Raw genomic sequence first — 21,285 nt, 5'->3', positions numbered from 1 at the left:
TCTCTCTCTAATTCCCCTCTGCTATCTGTGTCTCTCTCGAATTCTCCTCTGGTATCTGTGTCTCTCTGTAATTCCCCTCTGCTATCTGTGTCTCTCTCTAATTCTCCTCTGGTATCTGTGCTTCTCTCTAATTCTCCTCTGGTATCTGTGTCTCTCTCTAATTCCCCTCTGCTATCGGTGTCTCTCTCTAATTCCCCTCTGGTATCTGTGTCTCTCTCTCATTCCCCTCTGGTATCTGTGTCTCTCTCTAATTCTCCTCTGGTATCTGTGTCTCTCTCTCATTCCCCTCTGGTATCTGTGTCTCTCTCTAATTCTCCTCTGGTATCTGTGTCTCTCTCTAATTCCCCTCTGCTATCTGTGTCTCTCTCTAATTCCCCTCTGCTATCTGTCTCTCTCTCTAATTTTCGTCTGCTATCTGTGTCTCTCTCTAATTCTTCTCTGGTATCTGTGCTTCTCTCTAAATCTCCTCTGGTATCTGTGTCTCTCTCTAATTCCCCTCTGCTATCGGTGTCTCTCTCTAATTCCCCTCTGGTATCTGTGTCTCTCTCTCATTCCCCTCTGGTATCTGTGTCTCTCTCTAATTCTCCTCTGGTATCTGTGTCTCTCTCTCATTCCCCTCTGGTATCTGTGTCTCTCTCTAATTCTCCTCTGGTATCTGTGTCTCTCTCTAATTCCCCTCTGGTATCTGTGTCTCTCTCTAATTCTCCTCTGCTATCTGTGTCTCTCTCTAATTTTCCTCTGCTATCTGTGTCTCTCTCTAATTTTCCTCTGGTATCTGTGTCTCTCTCTAATTTTCCTCTGCTACCTGTGTCTCTCTCTAATTCTCCTCTGGTATCTGTGTCTCTCTCTTATTTTCCTCTGGTATCTGTGTCTCTCTAATTTTCCTCTGGTACCTGTGTCTCTTTCTAATTCTCCTCTGGTATCTGTGTCTCTGATTTTCCTCTGGTATCTGTGTCTCTCTCTAATTCTCCCCTGGTATCTGTGTCTCTCTCTAATTCCCCTCTGCTATCTGTGTCTCTCTCGAATTCTCCTCTGGTATCTGTGTCTCTCTGTAATTCCCCTCTGCTATCTGTGTCTCTCTCTAATTCTCCTCTGGTATCTGTGCTTCTCTCTAATTCTCCTCTGGTATCTGTGTCTCTCTCTAATTCCCCTCTGCTATCGGTGTCTCTCTCTAATTCCCCTCTGGTATCTGTGTCTCTCTCTAATTCCCCTCTGGTATCTGTGTCTCTCTCTAATTCCCCTCTGGTATCTGTGTCTCTCTCTCATTCCCCTCTGGTATCTGTGTCTCTCTCTAATTCTCCTCTGGTATCTGTGTCTCTCTCTAATTCCCCTCTGGTATCTGTGTCTCTCTCTAATTCCCCTCTGGTATCTGTGCTTCTCTCTAAATCTCCTCTGGTATCTGTGTCTCTCTCTAATTCCCCTCTGCTATCGGTGTCTCTCTCTAATTCCCCTCTGGTATCTGTGTCTCTCTCTAATTCTTCTCTGGTATCTGTGCTTCTCTCTAAATCTCCTCTGGTATCTGTGTCTCTCTCTAATTCCCCTCTGCTATCTGTGTCTCTCTCTAATTTTCCTCTGCTATCTGTGTCTCTCTCTGATTCTCCTCTGCTATCGGTGTCTCTCTAATTTTCCTCTGCTATCTGTGTCTCTCTCTAATTCTCCTCTGGTATCTGTGTCTCTCTCTAATTCTCCTCTGGTATCTGTGTCTCTCTCTAATTCTCCTCTGGTATCTGTGTCTCTCTCTAATTTTCCTCTGCTATCTGTGTCTCTCTCTGATTCTCCTCTGCTATCGGTGTCTCTCTAATTTTCCTCTGCTATCTGTGTCTCTCTCTAATTCTCCTCTGGTATCTGTGTCCCTCTCTAATTCTCCTCTGGTATCTGTGTCTCTCTCTAATTCTCCTCTGGTATCTGTGTCTCTCTCTAATTTTCCTCTGCTATCCGTGTCTCTCTCTAATTTTCCTCTGGTATCTGTGTCTCTCTCTAATTCCCCTCTGGTGTCTGTGCTTCTCTCTAATTCTCCTCTGCTATCTGTGTCTCTCTCTAATTTTCCTCTGGTATCTGTGTCTCTCTCTAATTCTCCTCTGGTATCTGTGCTTCTCTCTAATTCTCCTCTGCTATCTGTGTCTCTCTCTAATTCTCCTCTGGTATCTGTGTCTCTCTCTAATTCCCCTCTGGTATCTGTGTCTCTCTCTAATTCCCCTCTGGTATCTGTGTCTCTCTCTAATTCCCCTCTGGTATCTGTGTCTCTCTCTAATTCTCCTCTGGTATCTGTGTCTCTCTCTAATTCTCCTCTGCTATCTGTGTCTCTCTCTAATTCTCCTCTGGTATCTGTGTCTCTCTCTAATTCCCCTCTGGTATCTGTGTCTCTCTCTAATTCTCCTCTGGTATCTGTGTCTCTCTCTAATTCCCCTCTGGTATCTGTGTCTCTCTCTAATTCCCCTCTGGTATCTGTGCTTCTCTCTAATTCTCCTCTGCTATCTGTGTCTCTCTCTAATTCTCCTCTGCTATCTGTGTCTCTCTCTAATTTTCCTCTGCTATCTGTGTCTCTCTCTAATTTTCCTCTGCTATCTGTGTCTCTCTCTAATTTTCCTCTGGTATCTGTGTCTCTCTCTAATTTTCCTCTGCTACCTGTGTCTCTCTCTAATTCTCCTCTGGTATCTGTGTCTCTCTCTTATTTTCCTCTGGTATCTGTGTCTCTCTAATTTTCCTCTGGTATCTGTGTCTCTTTCTAATTCTCCTCTGGTATCTGTGTCTCTGATTTTCCTCTGGTATCTGTGTCTCTCTCTAATTCCTCTCTGGTATCTGTGTCTCTCTCTAATTCTCCCCTGGTATCTGTGTCTCTCTCTAATTCTCCTCTGGTATCTGTGTCTCTCTCTAATTCTCCTCTGGTATCTGTGTCTCTCTCTAATTCTCCTCTGCTATCTGTGTCTCTCTCTAATTTTCGCCTGCTATCTGTGTCTCTCTCTAATTTTCCTCTGGTATCTGTGTCTCTCTCTAATTTTCCTCTGCTACCTGTGTCTCTCTCTTATTTTCCTCTGGTATCTGTGTCTCTCTAATTTTCCTCTGGTATCTGTGTCTCTTTCTAATTCTCCTCTGGTATCTGTGTCTCTGATTTTCCTCTGGTATCTGTGTCTCTCTCTAATTCCTCTCTGGTATCTGTGTCTCTCTCTAATTCTCCCCTGGTATCTGTGTCTCTCTCTAATTCCCCTCTGCTATCTGTGTCTCTCTCGAATTCTCCTCTGGTATCTGTGTCTCTCTGTAATTCCCCTCTGCTATCTGTGTCTCTCTCTAATTCTCCTCTGGTATCTGTGCTTCTCTCTAATTCTCCTCTGGTATCTGTGTCTCTCTCTAATTCCCCTCTGCTATCTGTCTCTCTCTCTAATTTTCGTCTGCTATCTGTGTCTCTCTCTAATTCTTCTCTGGTATCTGTGCTTCTCTCTAAATCTCCTCTGGTATCTGTGTCTCTCTCTAATTCCCCTCTGGTATCTGTGTCTCTCTCTCATTCCCCTCTGGTATCTGTGTCTCTCTCTAATTCCCCTCTGCTATCTGTGTCTCTCTCTAATTTTCCTCTGCTATCTGTGTCTCTCTCTGATTCTCCTCTGCTATCGGTGTCTCTCTAATTTTCCTCTGCTATCTGTGTCTCTCTCTAATTCTCCTCTGGTATCTGTGTCTCTCTCTAATTCTCCTCTGGTATCTGTGTCTCTCTCTAATTCTCCTCTGGTATCTGTGTCTCTCTCTAATTTTCCTCTGCTATCTGTGTCTCTCTCTGATTCTCCTCTGCTATCGGTGTCTCTCTAATTTTCCTCTGCTATCTGTGTCTCTCTCTAATTCTCCTCTGGTATCTGTGTCCCTCTCTAATTCTCCTCTGGTATCTGTGTCTCTCTCTAATTCTCCTCTGGTATCTGTGTCTCTCTCTAATTTTCCTCTGCTATCCGTGTCTCTCTCTAATTTTCCTCTGGTATCTGTGTCTCTCTCTAATTCCCCTCTGGTGTCTGTGCTTCTCTCTAATTCTCCTCTGCTATCTGTGTCTCTCTCTAATTTTCCTCTGGTATCTGTGTCTCTCTCTAATTCTCCTCTGGTATCTGTGCTTCTCTCTAATTCTCCTCTGCTATCTGTGTCTCTCTCTAATTCTCCTCTGGTATCTGTGTCTCTCTCTAATTCCCCTCTGGTATCTGTGTCTCTCTCTAATTCCCCTCTGGTATCTGTGTCTCTCTCTAATTCCCCTCTGGTATCTGTGTCTCTCTCTAATTCTCCTCTGGTATCTGTGTCTCTCTCTAATTCTCCTCTGCTATCTGTGTCTCTCTCTAATTCTCCTCTGGTATCTGTGTCTCTCTCTAATTCCCCTCTGGTATCTGTGTCTCTCTCTAATTCTCCTCTGGTATCTGTGTCTCTCTCTAATTCCCCTCTGGTATCTGTGTCTCTCTCTAATTCCCCTCTGGTATCTGTGCTTCTCTCTAATTCTCCTCTGCTATCTGTGTCTCTCTCTAATTCTCCTCTGCTATCTGTGTCTCTCTCTAATTTTCCTCTGCTATCTGTGTCTCTCTCTAATTTTCCTCTGGTATCTGTGTCTCTCTCTAATTTTCCTCTGCTACCTGTGTCTCTCTCTAATTCTCCTCTGGTATCTGTGTCTCTCTCTTATTTTCCTCTGGTATCTGTGTCTCTCTAATTTTCCTCTGGTATCTGTGTCTCTTTCTAATTCTCCTCTGGTATCTGTGTCTCTGATTTTCCTCTGGTATCTGTGTCTCTCTCTAATTCCTCTCTGGTATCTGTGTCTCTCTCTAATTCTCCCCTGGTATCTGTGTCTCTCTCTAATTCTCCTCTGGTATCTGTGTCTCTCTCTAATTCTCCTCTGGTATCTGTGTCTCTCTCTAATTCTCCTCTGCTATCTGTGTCTCTCTCTAATTTTCGCCTGCTATCTGTGTCTCTCTCTAATTTTCCTCTGGTATCTGTGTCTCTCTCTAATTTTCCTCTGCTACCTGTGTCTCTCTCTTATTTTCCTCTGGTATCTGTGTCTCTCTAATTTTCCTCTGGTATCTGTGTCTCTTTCTAATTCTCCTCTGGTATCTGTGTCTCTGATTTTCCTCTGGTATCTGTGTCTCTCTCTAATTCCTCTCTGGTATCTGTGTCTCTCTCTAATTCTCCCCTGGTATCTGTGTCTCTCTCTAATTCCCCTCTGCTATCTGTGTCTCTCTCGAATTCTCCTCTGGTATCTGTGTCTCTCTGTAATTCCCCTCTGCTATCTGTGTCTCTCTCTAATTCTCCTCTGGTATCTGTGCTTCTCTCTAATTCTCCTCTGGTATCTGTGTCTCTCTCTAATTCCCCTCTGCTATCTGTCTCTCTCTCTAATTTTCGTCTGCTATCTGTGTCTCTCTCTAATTCTTCTCTGGTATCTGTGCTTCTCTCTAAATCTCCTCTGGTATCTGTGTCTCTCTCTAATTCCCCTCTGGTATCTGTGTCTCTCTCTCATTCCCCTCTGGTATCTGTGTCTCTCTCTAATTCTCCTCTGGTATCTGTGTCTCTCTCTAATTCCCCTCTGGTATCTGTGTCTCTCTAATTCTCCTCTGCTATCTGTGTCTCTCTCTAATTTTCCTCTGCTATCTGTGTCTCTCTCTGATTCTCCTCTGCTATCGGTGTCTCTCTAATTTTCCTCTGCTATCTGTGTCTCTCTCTAATTCTCCTCTGGTATCTGTGTCTCTCTCTAATTCTCCTCTGGTATCTGTGTCTCTCTCTAATTCTCCTCTGGTATCTGTGTCTCTCTCTAATTTTCCTCTGCTATCTGTGTCTCTCTCTGATTCTCCTCTGCGATCGGTGTCTCTCTAATTTTCCTCTGCTATCTGTGTCTCTCTCTAATTCTCCTCTGGTATCTGTGTCCCTCTCTAATTCTACTCTGGTATCTGTGTCTCTCTCTAATTCTCCTCTGGTATCTGTGTCTCTCTCTAATTTTCCTCTGCTATCTGTGTCTCTCTCTAATTTTCCTCTGCTATCTGTGTCTCTCTCTAATTCTCCTCTGGTATCTGTGCTTCTCTCTAATTCTCCTCTGCTATCTGTGTCTCTCTCTAATTCTCCTCTGGTATCTGTGTCTCTCTCTAATTCCCCTCTGGTATCTGTTTCTCTCTCTAATTCCCCTCTGGTATCTGTGTCTCTCTCTAATTCTCCTCTGGTATCTGTGTCTCTCTCTAATTCCCCACTGGTATCTGTGTCTCTCTCTAATTCCCCTCTGGTATCTGTGCTTCTGTCTAATTCTCCTCTGCTATCTGTGTCTCTCTCTGATTCTCCTCTGCTATCGGTGTCTCTCTAATTTTCCTCTGCTATCTGTGTCTCTCTCTAATTCTCCTCTGGTATCTGTGTCTCTCTCTAATTCTCCTCTGGTATCTGTGTCTCTCTCTAATTCTCCTCTGGTATCTGTGTCTCTCTCTAATTTTCCTCTGCTATCTGTGTCTCTCTCTGATTCTCCTCTGCTATCGGTGTCTCTCTAATTTTCCTCTGCTATCTGTGTCTCTCTCTAATTCTCCTCTGGTATCTGTGTCCCTCTCTAATTCTCCTCTGGTATCTGTGTCTCTCTCTAATTTTCCTCTGCTATCTGTGTCTCTCTCTAATTCTCCTCTGGTATCTGTGCTTCTCTCTAATTCTCCTCTGCTATCTGTGTCTCTCTCTAATTCTCCTCTGGTATCTGTGTCTCTCTCTAATTCCCCTCTGGTATCTGTGTCTCTCTCTAATTCCCCTCTGGTATCTGTGTCTCTCTCAAAGTCCCCTCTGTTATCTGTGTCTCTCTCTAATTTTCCTCTGCTATCTGTGTCTCTCTCTAATTTTCCTCTGGTATCTGTGTCTCTCTCTAATTTTCCTCTGCTACCTGTGTCTCTCTCTAATTCTCCTCTGGTATCTGTGTCTCTCTCTAATTCTCCTCTGGTATCTGTGTCTCTGATTTTCCTCTGGTATCTGTGTCTCTCTCTAATTCTCCCCTGGTATCTGTGTCTCTCTCTAATTCCCCTCTGCTATCTGTGTCTCTCTCTAATTCTCCTCTGGTATCTGTGCTTCTCTCTAATTCTCCTCTGGTATCTGTGCTTCTCTCTAATTCCCCTCTGCTATCTGTCTCTCTCTCTAATTCCCCTCTGCTATCTGTGTCTCTCTCTAATTCCCCTCTGGTATCTGTGTCTCTCTCTAATTCCCCTCTGGTATCTGTGTCTCTCTCTAATTCTCCTCTGGTATCTGTGTCTCTCTCTAATTCTCCTCTGGTATCTGTGTCTCTCTCTAATTCCCCTCTGGTATCTGTGTCTCTCTCTAATTCCCCTCTGGTATCTGTGTCTCTCTCTAATTCTCCTCTGGTATCTGTGTCTCTCTCTAATTCTCCTCTGCTATCTGTGTCTCTCTCTAATTTTCCTCTGCTATCTGTGTCTCTCTCTAATTTTCCTCTGCTATCTGTGTCTCTCTCTAATTTTCCTCTGCTACCTGTGTCTCTCTCTAATTCTCCTCTGGTATCTGTGTCTCTCTCTTATTTTCCTCTGGTATCTGTGTCTCTCTAATTTTCCTCTGGTATCTGTGTCTCTTTCTAATTCTCCTCTGGTATCTGTGTCTCTGATTTTCCTCTGGTATCTGTGTCTCTCTCTAATTCCTCTCTGGTATCTGTGTCTCTCTCTAATTCTCCTCTGGTATCTGTGTCTCTCTCTAATTCTCCTCTGCTATCTGTGTCTCTCTCTAATTTTCCTCTGCTATCTGTGTCTCTCTCTAATTTTCCTCTGCTATCTGTGTCTCTCTCTAATTTTCCTCTGCTACCTGTGTCTCTCTCTAATTCTCCTCTGGTATCTGTGTCTCTCTCTTATTTTCCTCTGGTATCTGTGTCTCTCTAATTTTCCTCTGGTACCTGTGTCTCTCTCTAATTCTCCCCTGGTATCTGTGTCTCTCTCTAATTCCCCTCTGCTATCTGTGTCTCTCTCGAATTCTCCTCTGGTATCTGTGTCTCTCTGTAATTCCCCTCTGCTATCTGTGTCTCTCTCTAATTCTCCTCTGGTATCTGTGCTTCTCTCTAATTCTCCTCTGGTATCTGTGTCTCTCTCTAATTCCCCTCTGCTATCGGTGTCTCTCTCTAATTCCCCTCTGGTATCTGTGTCTCTCTCTCATTCCCCTCTGGTATCTGTGTCTCTCTCTAATTCTCCTCTGGTATCTGTGTCTCTCTCTCATTCCCCTCTGGTATCTGTGTCTCTCTCTAATTCTCCTCTGGTATCTGTGTCTCTCTCTAATTCCCCTCTGCTATCTGTGTCTCTCTCTAATTCCCCTCTGCTATCTGTCTCTCTCTCTAATTTTCGTCTGCTATCTGTGTCTCTCTCTAATTCTTCTCTGGTATCTGTGCTTCTCTCTAAATCTCCTCTGGTATCTGTGTCTCTCTCTAATTCCCCTCTGCTATCGGTGTCTCTCTCTAATTCCCCTCTGGTATCTGTGTCTCTCTCTCATTCCCCTCTGGTATCTGTGTCTCTCTCTAATTCTCCTCTGGTATCTGTGTCTCTCTCTCATTCCCCTCTGGTATCTGTGTCTCTCTCTAATTCTCCTCTGGTATCTGTGTCTCTCTCTAATTCCCCTCTGGTATCTGTGTCTCTCTCTAATTCTCCTCTGCTATCTTTGTCTCTCTCTAATTTTCCTCTGCTATCTGTGTCTCTCTCTGATTCTCCTCTGCTATCGGTGTCTCTCTAATTTTCCTCTGCTATCTGTGTCTCTCTCTAATTCTCCTCTGGTATCTGTGTCTCTCTCTAATTTTCCTCTGCTATCTGTGTCTCTCTCTGATTCTCCTCTGCTAACGGTGTCTCTCTAATTTTCCTCTGCTATCTGTGTCTCTCTCTAATTCTCCTCTGGTATCTGTGTCTCTCTCTAATTTTCCTCTGCTATCTGTGTCTCTCTCTAATTTTCCTCTGCTATCTGTGTCTCTCTCTAATTCTCCTCTGGTATCTGTGCTTCTCTCTAATTCTCCTCTGCTATCTGTGTCTCTCTCTAATTCTCCTCTGGTATCTGTGTCTCTCTCTAATTCCCCTCTGGTATCTGTGTCTCTCTCTAATTCCCCTCTGGTATCTGTGTCTCTCTCTAATTCTCCTCTGGTATCTGTGTCTCTCTCTAATTCCCCTCTGGTATCTGTGTCTCTCTCTAATTCCCCTCTGGTATCTGTGCTTCTCTCTAATTCTCCTCTGCTATCTGTGTCTCTCTCTAATTTTCCTCTGCTATCTGTGTCTCTCTCTGATTCTCCTCTGCTATCGGTGTCTCTCTAATTTTCCTCTGCTATCTGTGTCTCTCTCTAATTCTCCTCTGGTATCTGTGTCTCTCTCTCATTCTCCTCTGGTATCTGTGTCTCTCTCTAATTCTCCTCTGGTATCTGTGTCTCTCTCTAATTTTCCTCTGCTATCTGTGTCTCTCTCTGATTCTCCTCTGCTATCGGTGTCTCTCTAATTTTCCTCTGCTATCTGTGTCTCTCTCTAATTCTCCTCTGGTATCTGTGTCTCTCTCTAATTCCCCTCTGGTATCTGTGTCTCTCTCAAAGTCCCCTCTGTTATCTGTGTCTCTCTCTAATTTTCCTCTGCTATCTGTGTCTCTCTCTAATTTTCCTCTGGTATCTGTGTCTCTCTCTAATTTTCCTCTGCTACCTGTGTCTCTCTCTAATTCTCCTCTGGTATCTGTGTCTCTCTCTTATTTTCCTCTGGTATCTGTGTCTCTCTAATTTTCCTCTGGTATCTGTGTCTCTGATTTTCCTCTGGTATCTGTGTCTCTCTCTAATTCTCCCCTGGTATCTGTGTCTCTCTCTAATTCTTCTCTGGTATCTGTGCTTCTCTCGAATTCTCCTCTGGTATCAGTGTCTCTCTGTAATTCCCCTCTGCTATCTGTGTCTCTCTCTAATTCTCCTCTGGTATCTGTGCTTCTCTCTAATTCTCCTCTGGTATCTGTCTCTCTCTCTAATTCCCCTCTGCTATCTGTGTCTCTCTCTAATTCCCCTCTGGTATCTGTGTCTCTCTCTAATTCTCCTCTGGTATCTGTGTCTCTCTCTAATTCCCCTCTGGTATCTGTGTCTCTCTCTAATTCTCCTCTGGTATCTGTGTCTCTCTCTAATTCTCCTCTGGTATCTGTGTCTCTCTCTAATTCCCCTCTGGTATCTGTGTCTCTCTCTAATTCCCCTCTGCTATCTGTCTCTCTCTCTAATTTTCCTCTGCTATCTGTGTCTCTCTCTAATTCTCCTCTGGTATCAGTGTCTCTCTGTAATTCCCCTCTGCTATCTGTGTCTCTCTCTAATTCTCTTCTGGTATCTGTGCTTCTCTCTAATTCTCCTCTGGTATCTGTGCTTCTCTCTAATTCCCCTCTGCTATCTGTGTCTCTCTCTAATTCCCCTCTGGTATCTGTGTCTCTCTCTAATTCTCCTCTGGTATCTGTGTCTCTCTCTAATTCCCCTCTGGTATCTGTGTCTCTCTCTCATTCCCCTCTGGTATCTGTGTCTCTCTCTAATTCTCCTCTGGTATCTGTGTCTCTCTCTAATTCCCCTCTGGTATCTGTGTCTCTCTCTAATTCCCCTCTGGTATCTGTGCTTCTCTCTAATTCCCCTCTGGTATCTGTGTCTCTCTCTAATTCCCCTCTGGTATCTGTGCTTCTCTCTAATTCTCCTCTGCTATCTGTGTCTCTCTCTAATTTTCCTCTGCTATCTGTGTCTCTCTCTGATTCTCCTCTGCTATCGGTGTCTCTCTAATTTTCCTCTGCTATCTGTGTCTCTCTCTAATTCTCCTCTGGTATCTGTGTCTCTCTCTAATTCTCCTCTGGTATCTGTGTCTCTCTCTAATTCTCCTCTGGTATCTGTGTCTCTCTCTAATTTTCCTCTGCTATCTGTGTCTCTCTCTGATTCTCCTCTGCTATCGGTGTCTCTCTAATTTTCCTCTGCTATCTGTGTCTCTCTCTAATTCTCCTCTGGTATCTGTGTCCCTCTCTAATTCTCCTCTGGTATCTGTGTCTCTCTCTAATTCCCCTCTGCTATCTGTCTCTCTCTCTAATTCCCCTCTGCTATCTGTGTCTCTCTCTAATTCTCCTCTGGTATCAGTGTCTCTGTAATTCCCCTCTGCTATCTGTGTCTCTCTCTAATTCTCCTCTGGTATCTGTGCTTCTCTCTAATTCTCCTCTGGTATCTGTGCTTCTCTCTAATTCCCCTCTGCTATCTGTGTCTCTCTCTAATTCCCCTCTGGTATCTGTGTCTCTCTCTAATTCCCGTCTGGTATCTGTGTCTCTCTCTAATTCTCCTCTGGTATCTGTGTCTCTCTCTAATTCTCCTCTGGTATCTGTGTCTCTCTCTAATTCTCCTCTGGTATCTGTGTCTCTCTCTAATTCTCCTCTGGTATCTGTGTCTCTCTCTAATTCCCCTCTGGTATCTGTGTCTCTCTCTAATTCTCCTCTGGTATCTGTGTCTCTCTCTAATTCTCCTCTGGTATCTGTGTCTCTCTCTAATTCCCCTCTGCTATCTGTCTCTCTCTAATTTTCCTCTGCTATCTGTGTCTCTCTCTAATTCTCCTCTGGTATCAGTGTCTCTCTGTAATTCCCCTCTGCTATCTGTCTCTCTCTAATTTTCCTCTGCTATCTGTGTCTCTCTCTAATTCTCCTCTGGTATCTGTGTCTCTCTCTAATTCCCCTCTGCTATCTGTGTCTCTCTCTAATTCCCCTCTGCTATCTGTGTCTCTCTCTAATTCCCCTCTGCTATCTGTGTCTCTCTCTAATTCTCCTCTGGTATCTGTGTCTCTCTCTAATTCCCCTCTGGTATCTGTGTCTCTCTCTAATTCCCCTCTGGTATCTGTGCTTCTCTCTAATTCTCCTCTGCTATCTGTGTCTCTCTCTAATTTTCCTCTGGTATCTGTGTCTCTCTCTAATTCCCCTCTGCTATCTGTGCTTCTCTCTAATTCTCCTCTGGTATCTGTGTCTCTCTCTAATTCCCCTCTGCTATCTGTGTCTCTCTCTAATTCCCCTCTGCTATCTGTGTCTCTCTCTAATTCCCCTCTGCTATCTGTGCTTCTCTCTAATTCTCCTCTGGTATCTGTGTCTCTCTCTAATTCCCCTCTGGTATCTGTGTCTCTCTCTAATTCTCCTCTGGTATCTGTGCTTCTCTCTAATTCTCCTCTGCTATCTGTCTCTCTCTAATTTTCCTCTGCTATCTGTGTCTCTCTCTAATTCTCCTCTGGTATCTGTGCTTCTCTCTAATTCTCCTCTGGTATCTGTGTCTCTCTCTAATTCCCCTCTGCTATCTGTCTCTCTCTAATTTTCCTCTGCTATCTGTGTCTCTCTCTAATTCTCCTCTGGTATCTGTGTCTCTCTCTAATTCCCCTCTGCTATCTGTGTCTCTCTCTAATTCCCGTCTGCTATCTGTCTCTCTCTAATTTTCCTCTGCTATCTGTGTCTCTCTCTAATTCTCCTCTGGTATCTGTGCTTCTCTCTAATTCTCCTCTGCTATCTGTCTCTCTCTAATTTTCCTCTGCTATCTGTGTCTCTCTCTAATTCTCCTCTGGTATCTGTGTCTCTCTCTAATTCCCCTCTGCTATCTGTCTCTCTCTAATTCCCCTCTGGTATCTGTGTCCCTCTCTAATTCCCCTCTGCTATCTGTCTCTCTCTAATTTTCCTCTGCTATCTGTGTCTCTCTCTAATTCTCCTCTGGTATCTGTGTCTCTCTCTAATTCCCCTCTGCTATCTGTCTCTCTCTAATTCCCCTCTGGTATCTGTGTCCCTCTCTAATTCCCCTCTGCTATCTGTCTCTCTCTAATTTTCCTCTGCTATCTGTGTCTCTCTCTAATTCTCCTCTTGTATCTGTGCTTCTCTCTAATTCTCCTCTGGTATCTGTGTCTCTCTCTAATTCCCCTCTGCTATCTGTCTCTCTCTAATTTTCCTCTGCTATCTGTGTCTCTCTCTAATTCTCCTCTGGTATCTGTGTCTCTCTCTAATTCTCCTCTGGTATCTGTGCTTCTCTCTAATTCTCCTCTGGTATCTGTGTCTCTCTCTAATTCCCCTCTGCTATCTGTCTCTCTCTAATTTTCCTCTGCTATCTGTGTCTCTCTCTAATTCTCCTCTGGTATCTGTGCTTCTCTCTAATTCTCCTCTGGTATCTGTGTCTCTCTCTAATTCCCCTCTGGTATCTGTGTTTCTCTCTAATTCTCCTCTGGTATCTGTGTCTCTCTCTAATTCTCCTCTGGTATCTGTGTTTCTCTCTAATTCTCCTCTGGTATCTGTGTCTCTCTCTAATTCTCCTCTGGTATCTGTGTTTCTCTCTAATTCTCCTCTGGTATCTGTGTTTCTCTCTAATTCTCCTCTGGTATCTGTGTCTCTCTCTAATTCTCCTCTGGTATCTGTGCTTCTCTCTAATTCTCCTCTGGTATCTGTGTCTCTCTCTAATTCCCCTCAGCTATCTGTCTCTCTCTAATTTTCCTCTGCTATCTGTGTCTCTCTCTAATTCTCCTCTGGTATCTGTGCTTCTCTCTAATTCTCCTCTGGTATCTGTGTCTCTCTCTAATTCCCCTCTGGTATCTGTGTCTCTCTCTAATTCCCCTCTGGTATCTGTGTTTCTCTCTAATTCTCCTCTGGTATCTGTGCTTCTCTCTAATTCTCCTCTGGTATCTGTGTCTCTCTCTAATTCTCCTCTGGTATCTGTGTTTCTCTCTAATTCCCCTCTGCTATCTGCTTTTATCTGTTCGCCTGCATTGACTGGTTTGATTAAAACCAGTTGCTTATTCTTTGTAAATATTTTCTAAATATTTTGGTGATTTACCAAACAAGATGTGTGCAAACGTACTGTCGTGTTTAATGATCCATGTTCTTGACATTTTTCATGGCTTTCAGGCTTCTGTTTTATTCTGTGGGCTGTCAGGCAGATGTGGTGCAATGAAATGGTCAGTCAGTAAATGTCCAGTCCTGAGCTGCCCTGTCCCTCCCACACACTTGCACGCTCACACACAAACCCGCCGTGTATATATATATATATATATATATATATATATATACACACACACCCACATCCCCTCACTCTGCACACATGCTTGCTGTGTCTCACACACACTCGCACACGCATGCTCACACATGCACACTCGCTCGTGCTCATGCAGACACACACACACTCTCGCACACCCTTGCTGACAAGCTCACACACATACGCTCGCTCGCACACTCACGCATGCACGCCACTGAGACTGTGCAAATATGCACACGCTCACACACATATGCTCACTCACGCGCCCACACACACGCTCACTCGCGCGCTCTCACGCTCACGCACGCACTCTCACACGCACACACACTCACGCTCAGACGCTCACACAGACTCACGCTCACACAGACTCACGCTCACACAGACTCACGCTCACACGCTCAGACACTCACACACACACGCTGTATATCCCAGGCTTCATCCATGACGTGTGAGAATTAACTTATCTCAGTCTAGGTAATTTTGGCATCAGTGGCCTGGTTTCGGTAGCTGATTACTGTTCACTTGCATCTTGAGTGAGAACCAAGATCAAGCTCAATGTGATGCCTCTGAGGTCAAATATCCAGCTGATACTCATGGACTGGGTAAGAGGAAAAATGGAACTTTGGATAAGGTGCTGTGTGGTGGATGCTACTGTGAAACCCAATCCAACCAGGTGTAGCGCTGGAAGAAACTGGGAGGGTGGGTGAAAGATACCAACAGAGATTTTAATTCATTCAAAACCCACCCACTTGTCCAGTTAAAATCAAGGCTGTTAACTCTGGTCAGCCAGTTAATGTCAATGGGTGTACAAGATCGCCATCTAGGTCCCATGACTGGGACTGCAATAGGTGACAGTCAGACGACAGTCACCGAGTACAGTGTGGAACTGGGAATTGCCAGAATTTATACAACGATATGATAGGATTCTGAGAAGAGGAACAGACGGACCTTGGAGTGCATGTCCATAGATCACTGAAGGTAGCTGGACAGGTGGTCAAGGTGGCGAAGAAGCCATACAGGATACTTGCCTTTATTAGCCGAGACATAGAATATAAGAGCTGTGAGGTTATACTGGAACTGTATAAAACACTAGTTAGGCCACAGCTGTCGTACTATGTGCAGTTCTGGTCACAACACTATAGGAAAGATGTGATTGCACTAGAGAGGGTATGGAGAAGATTTATGAGGATGTTGCCTGGACTGGAGACTTTTAGTTATGAGGAAAGTTTGGATAGGCTAGGGTTGTTTTCTTTGGAACAGAGGAGGCTGAAGGGAGGCCTAATTGAAGTGAATAAAATTATGAAGAGTCTTAATAGACTGGATAGGAAGGTCCTATTTGCCTTGGTTGAGGGGTCCATAACCAGGAGGCATAGATTTAGGGAAAGAGGTAGGAGGTTTAGAGGGGATTCAAGGGGAAATCTTTTCATGCAGATGATGGTGGGGATCTGGAACTCACTGCCTGAAAGGGTGATAGAGGCAAAAACCCTCATAACATTTAAAAAGTACTTGGATATGCACCTGAAGTGTCATAACCTACAAGGCTACAGACCAAGAGCTGGAAAGTGGGATTAGGCTGGATGGGTACTTGTCGGCTGACCTAGACACAATGGGCCGAATGGCTGTAACTTTCTATGATTCTATGAAATGGGGACTCGTTAGAATGTTGCGGTCAGATTGTGTCATTGGCTAAATTGGAATAATTCAGTATCTTGCCAGCAGGAGCGGCTGTGGTTGGTGTGTGATGTAACTGGGTGTGTGTTGCTGTTACAGGATCTGGCTATGTACATCAATGAAGTGAAACGAGATAATGAGACTCTGAAGAAGATCTCTGAATTTCAATGCTCGATTGAAAACCTGGTGAGGGCAGAGTGTGAAACACAATTTGACAGCTCTTACAGAGTGATAAATACTCAGGTCACAGCAACAGAACATGGGCATCGGAGGGGGAGACGGGGAGCACACAGATTCACCAGAATGATCCTGGGGCTTAATTACAAGGACAGGTTGCACAGCCTCAAGTTTAGAAGATTAAGGGGTGATTTAATCGAGGGGTATAAGATGATTAAAGGGTTTGTTAGGATTGATAGAGAGAAACTATTTCCTCTGGTGGGGGGAGCCCAGAACAAGGGGGCAGAACCTCAAAATTCGAGCCAGGCTGTTCAGGGGTGATGTCAGGAAGCACTTCTTCACACAAAGGGGAGTGGAAATCTGGAACTCTCTCCCCCAAAAAAGCTGTCGAGGCCGGGGGTCAACTGAAAATTTCAAAACTGTGGTTGATGGATTTTTGTTGGGTGAGGGGATTAAGGATTATCGAACCAAGGTGGGGAGATGGAGTTGAGATACAGATCAGCCGTGATTTCATTGAATGACAAAACAGCTTCAAGGGGCTGAATGGCCTTCTCCTGTTCCTAACGTCGGAACCTCAGGAAATAAACTGATTTTTGTTGATTTTTCAATTCATTTGGGCGCTTTTGCTGTTTCTGTGGAACTCCTCTGAATATTTTTCATTGTTGAAAATGCTGTAAAATCAAGATGTTCATTTACACAGTCCTAAAATCACTGACCCCACCCCCTCACTGACCCCACCCCCTCACTGACCCCACCCCCTCACTGACCCCACCCTCTCACTGACCCCACCCTCTCACTGACCCCACCCCCTCACTGACCCCACCCCCTCACTGACCCCACCCCCTCACTGACCCCACCCCCTCACTGACCCCACCCCCTCACTGACCCCACCCCCCTCACTGACCCCACCCCCCTCACTGACCCCACCCCCCTCACTGACCCCACCCCCCTCACTGAACCCCCCCTCACTGAACCCCCCCTCACTGACCCCACCCCCCTCACTGACCCCACCCCCCTCACTGACCCCACCCCCCTCACTGACCCCACCCCCCCTCACTGACCCCACCCCCCCTCACTGACCCCACCCCCCCTCACTGACCCCACCCCCCCTCACTGACCCCACCCCCCCTCACTGACCCCACCCCCCCTCACTGACCCCACCCCCCTCACTGACCCCACCCCCCTCACTGACCCCACCCCCCTCACTGACCCCACCCCCCCACACTGACCCCACCCCCCACACTGACCCCAGCCCCCCTCACTGACCCCAGCCCCCCTCACTGACCCCAGCCCCCTCACTGACCCTGGGCAGAGTTCATGGATGGTTCAGCTCCCAATGTAAAGGCCCGTTTACAATAATAGAGTCTGTAGAGCAGTTGAAGGAATCTGTGTCTTTGGGGGGAAGGGTGGGGGTGTGGGGAAACTGGTTTGTCTGTGGGTGTGTCTGTGGGGGTGTGGGGTAAGTGGTATGTCAGTGGGGTGAGTGGTGTGTCAGTGGGGGTGTGGGGTAAGTGGTGTGTCTGTGGGGGTGTGGGGTAAGTGGTGTGTCTGTGGGGGTGTGGGGTAAGTGGTGTGTCTGTGGGGATGTCTGGGGATTTGGGCTTTACTGGTGAATGCCTTGTTTTGACAGCAAACGTCGCTGGTGAATTACGGGAGACCGAAGATTGATGGAGAATTGAAAGTCTGTTCTACGGTTAACAGAACAAAACAGGATCGGTGAGTAGGCCAGAGATTGGGGGTCAGGGTGTCGCAGTGTTGACTTGTTTGGAGCCAGGGTTTGAGGGTGAGCTGGTCTGTGTTCGAATGTTTCGATTTTGGGAGCTGGGATTGTGCCTGTTCCTGGGGACTGGGATTTTATAAACACTCAGCCTGCCCCAGCGTGGATTGTTTGAGAAACACTTTCAAAAGAAGACTTGCATTTCTATAGCGCCTTTTGCATTCACAGGACATCCCCGGAACTCATACCCCAGTGAGAGTCAGTGTGTGTGGGACCCGTACCCCAGTGAGAGTCAGTGTGTGTGGGACCCGTACCCCAGTGAGAGTCAGTGTGTGTGGGACTCGTACCCCAGTGAGAGTCAGTGTGTGTGGGACTCGTACCCCAGTGAGAGTCAGTGTGTGTGGGACCCGTACCCCAGTGAGAGTCAGTGTGTGTGGGACCCGTACCCCAGTGAGAGTCAGTGTGGGTGGGACCCGGTACCCCAGTGAGAGTCAGTGTGGGTGGGACCCGTACCCCAGTGAGAGTCAGTGTGGGTGGGACCCGTACCCCAGTGAGAGTCAGTGCGTGTGGGACCCGGTACCCCAGTGAGAGTCGATGCATGTGGGACCCGTACCCCAGTGAGAGTCGGTGCGTGTGGGACCCGTACCCCAGTGAGAGTCGGTGCGTGTGGGACCCGTACCCCAGTGAGAGTCAGTGTGGGTGGGACCTGTACCCCATTGAGAGTCAGTGCGTGTGGGACCCGTACCCCAGTGAGAGTCGGTGCATTTGGGACCCGTACCCCAGTGAGAGTCGGTGCGTGTGGGACCCGTACCCCAGTGAGAGTCAGTGTGTGTGGAACCCGTACCCCAGTGAGAGTCGGTGTGTGTGGAACCCGTACCCCAGTGAGAGTCGGTGCGTGTGGGACCCGTACCCCAGTGAGAGTCAGTGTGTGTGGAACCCGTACCCCAGTGAGAGTCGGTGCGTGTGGGACCCGTACCCCAGTGAGAGTCAGTGTCTTCAGGATGGGTGGTGGGTCTTGGGGAAAGTGGAAGTGAGGTAATAGATTCTTGTTTGTGTTTTTATGTTGTTGGAGTTGGGATTTTTTGGAATGTTCTGGAATATTGCTGTTTACTTTTCAGGTACCTGTTTTTGTTTGATAAGGCAGTGATTGTCTGTAAGAGGAAAGGCTATAATTACGAACTGAAAGAGACGATCGATCTCCAGGCTCATAAAGTGACCGATGACCCAATGAATAACAAGGATTTGAGAAAGGTAACTGTGTGGTGTGTGTGAGTTTGTGACTCCAGTGCACAGGTGTCACAGAGCTGCAATATATCGGGCAAAATGAAGTTGCTCACGTCCAGTTCTGTGATTAGGAGGCTGGGTATGTGACAGTGAGCGGGTGGGGCTGGGATCGTCTGCGGGGGTTGGGGGGGTGGTTGGGTAACTGTGTGAGTATGAGGGTGTGTCATAGAAATTTACAGCAAGGTAGGAGGCCATTCGGCCCATCATGTCCATGTCGGCCGACGAGCTGCCATCCAGCCTAATCCCTCTTTCCAGCTCTTGGTCTGTAGCCTTGTCAATTACGGAGCTTCAAATGTGGATCCAAGTACTTTTTAAATGTTATGTGGGTTTTTGCCTCTATCACCCTTTCAGGCAGTGAGTTCCAGATCCCCACCATCATCTGCATGAAAACATTTTCCCTCGAATCCCCTCTAAACCTCCTACCTCTTTCCCGAAATCATGGCTCCTGATTATGGACCCCTCAACCAAGGGGAATAGGTCCTTGTCCACTCTATCTAGACCAGGGTTGTCCAGCCTTTTCGGGCAGAGGCCACATTGCGGTTCTTGTGAGGACTGGGGGGCCGATGAGCAAATTTCAAAAGATAAAGGCATTAAAAATGTATCTTACTAGTAAAAACAACAACAAGCCCCCTCCCACTCCCCAGTTGGAGGCCCCTCCCTCCCACTCCCCAGTTGGAGGCCCCTCCCTCCCACTCCCCAGTTGGAGGCCCCTCCCTCCCACTCCCCAGTTGGAGGCCCCTCCCTCCCACTCCCCAGTTGGAGGCCCCTCCCTCCCACTCCCCAGTTGGAGGCCCCTCCCTCCCACTCCCCAGTTGGAGGCCCCTCCCTCCCACTCCCCAGTTGGAGGCCCCTCCCTCCCACTCCCCAGTTGGAGGCCCCTCCCTCCCACTCCCCTGTTGGAGGCCCCTCCCTCCCACTCCCCTGTTGGAGGCCCCTCCCTCCCACTCCCCTGTTGGAGGCCCCTCCCTCCCACTCCCCTGTTGGAGGCCCCTCCCTCCCACTCCCCTGTTGGAGGCCCCTCCCTCCCACTCCCCTGTTGGAGGCCCCTCCCTCCCACTCCCCTGTTGGAGGCCCCTCCCTCCCACTCCCCTGTTGGAGGCCCCTCCCTCCCACTCCCCTGTTGGAGGCCCCTCCCTCCCACTCCCCTGTTGGAGGCCCCTCCCTCCCACTCCCCTGTTGGAGGCCCCTCCCTCCCACTCCCCTGTTGGAGGCCCCTCCCTCCCACTCCCCTGTTGGAGGCCCCTCCCTCCCACTCCCCTGTTGGAGGCCCCTCCCTCCCACTCCCCTGTTGGAGGCCCCTCCCTCCCACTCCCCTGTTGGAGGCCCCTCCCTCCCACTCCCCTGTTGGAGGCCCCTCTTTCCCACTCCCCTGTTGGAGGCCCCTCCCTCCCACTCCCCTGTTGGTGCCCCTCCCACTCCCCTGTTGGTGCCCCTCCCTCCCTCCCACTTCCCTGTTGGTGCCCCTCCCTCCCTCCCACTTCCCTGTTGGTGCCCCTCCCTCCCTCCCCCCCCCCGCTCCCCTGTTGTTGCCCCTCCCTCCCTCCCACTCCCCTGTTGGTACCCCTCCCCCCCACTCCCCTGTTGGAGGTCCTCCCCTCCACTCCCCTGTTGGAGATCATCCCCCCCCCCCACTCCACTTTTGGAGGTCCTCCCCCCCCCACTCCCCTGTTGGTGCCCCTCCCTCCCCCCCACTCCCCTGTTGGTGCCCCTCCCTCCCCCCCCCCACTCCCCTGTTGGTCTCCCTCCCCCCCACTCCCCTGTTGGTGCCCCTCCCTCCCTCCTTCTCCCTTGTTGGTCTCCCTCCCTCCCTCCCTCCCACTCCCCTGTTGGTGCCCCTCCCCCCCACTCCCCTGTTGGTGCCACTCCCCCCCCCACTCCCCTGTTGGTGCCCCTCCCCCCCACTCCCCTGTTGGTGCCCCTCCCCCTGCCACTCCCCTGTTGGAGGTCCTCCACCCCCACTCCCCTTTTGGAGGCCCCCCCCCTCCCCTGTTGGTCTCCCCCTCCCCTGTTGGTCTCCCACATCTCTCTGGTTATTCTCTTTCCTATTTTCAATCCACACTCTTCTCAAGTTCCAGACTGGTTCCTGTTCCCATTTGTCCGAATTTTTCTGCAACTCCACATAAAAAACGTTTCTGGAATCCTCAGCTGCCACTAGGGTGAGTTTCCCAGTGTGTGCCCATACAGCTTGTGCCGGCAGGATACTGAACTGCATATGATGCATCATAATGAATCCTTACCCTGTCCTCAGCCAGGCTCCTTCCCTCCTGTGCTGGCTGAAAATAGCTCACTGCACGGCATGGAGCTTGGGATCCTCCTCGACTGATGGTTCAGAACGTTGGTGGTTAGGCCCCCCATTGGCAGATATCTGCTCATTAGTTTCATTAAATCTCTTGGACAATATTAGATGGTGGAGTAAATGAAGGAATCATCTAGCGGAGTAAATCCCACCATCATTCTTGGTGATCTTTCAATTTGTTAAATATGACAC

At 47.7% G+C, this 21,285-nt stretch overlaps 1 protein-coding gene across 7 annotated transcripts in view; it reads left to right on the top strand.

Moving 5' to 3' along the window:
• vav2 (vav 2 guanine nucleotide exchange factor) overlaps positions 1-21,285 on the top strand; it is a 292,220-nt gene that overhangs the window by 226,327 nt on the left and 44,608 nt on the right. For all 7 annotated transcript variants that reach the window (XR_010968976.1, XM_068012004.1, XM_068012006.1 and 4 more), the window contains exons 12-14: positions 15,719-15,805; positions 17,427-17,512; positions 18,632-18,764. Coding sequence is in view for 6 of the 7 variants with exons in the window: in XM_068012004.1 (XP_067868105.1) it covers positions 15,719-15,805; positions 17,427-17,512; positions 18,632-18,764 (306 nt within the window). In the remaining variant the exon portion in view is untranslated. The remainder of the gene's footprint in view (positions 1-15,718; positions 15,806-17,426; positions 17,513-18,631; positions 18,765-21,285) is intronic.

This window comes from Heterodontus francisci, chromosome 32 (assembly GCF_036365525.1).
Source record: "Heterodontus francisci isolate sHetFra1 chromosome 32, sHetFra1.hap1, whole genome shotgun sequence".
Classification (NCBI taxonomy): domain Eukaryota; kingdom Metazoa; phylum Chordata; class Chondrichthyes; order Heterodontiformes; family Heterodontidae; genus Heterodontus; species Heterodontus francisci.
The sequence above is the reverse complement of the archived record's forward strand: the minus strand, read 5'-3'. Positions and strand labels throughout refer to the sequence as shown.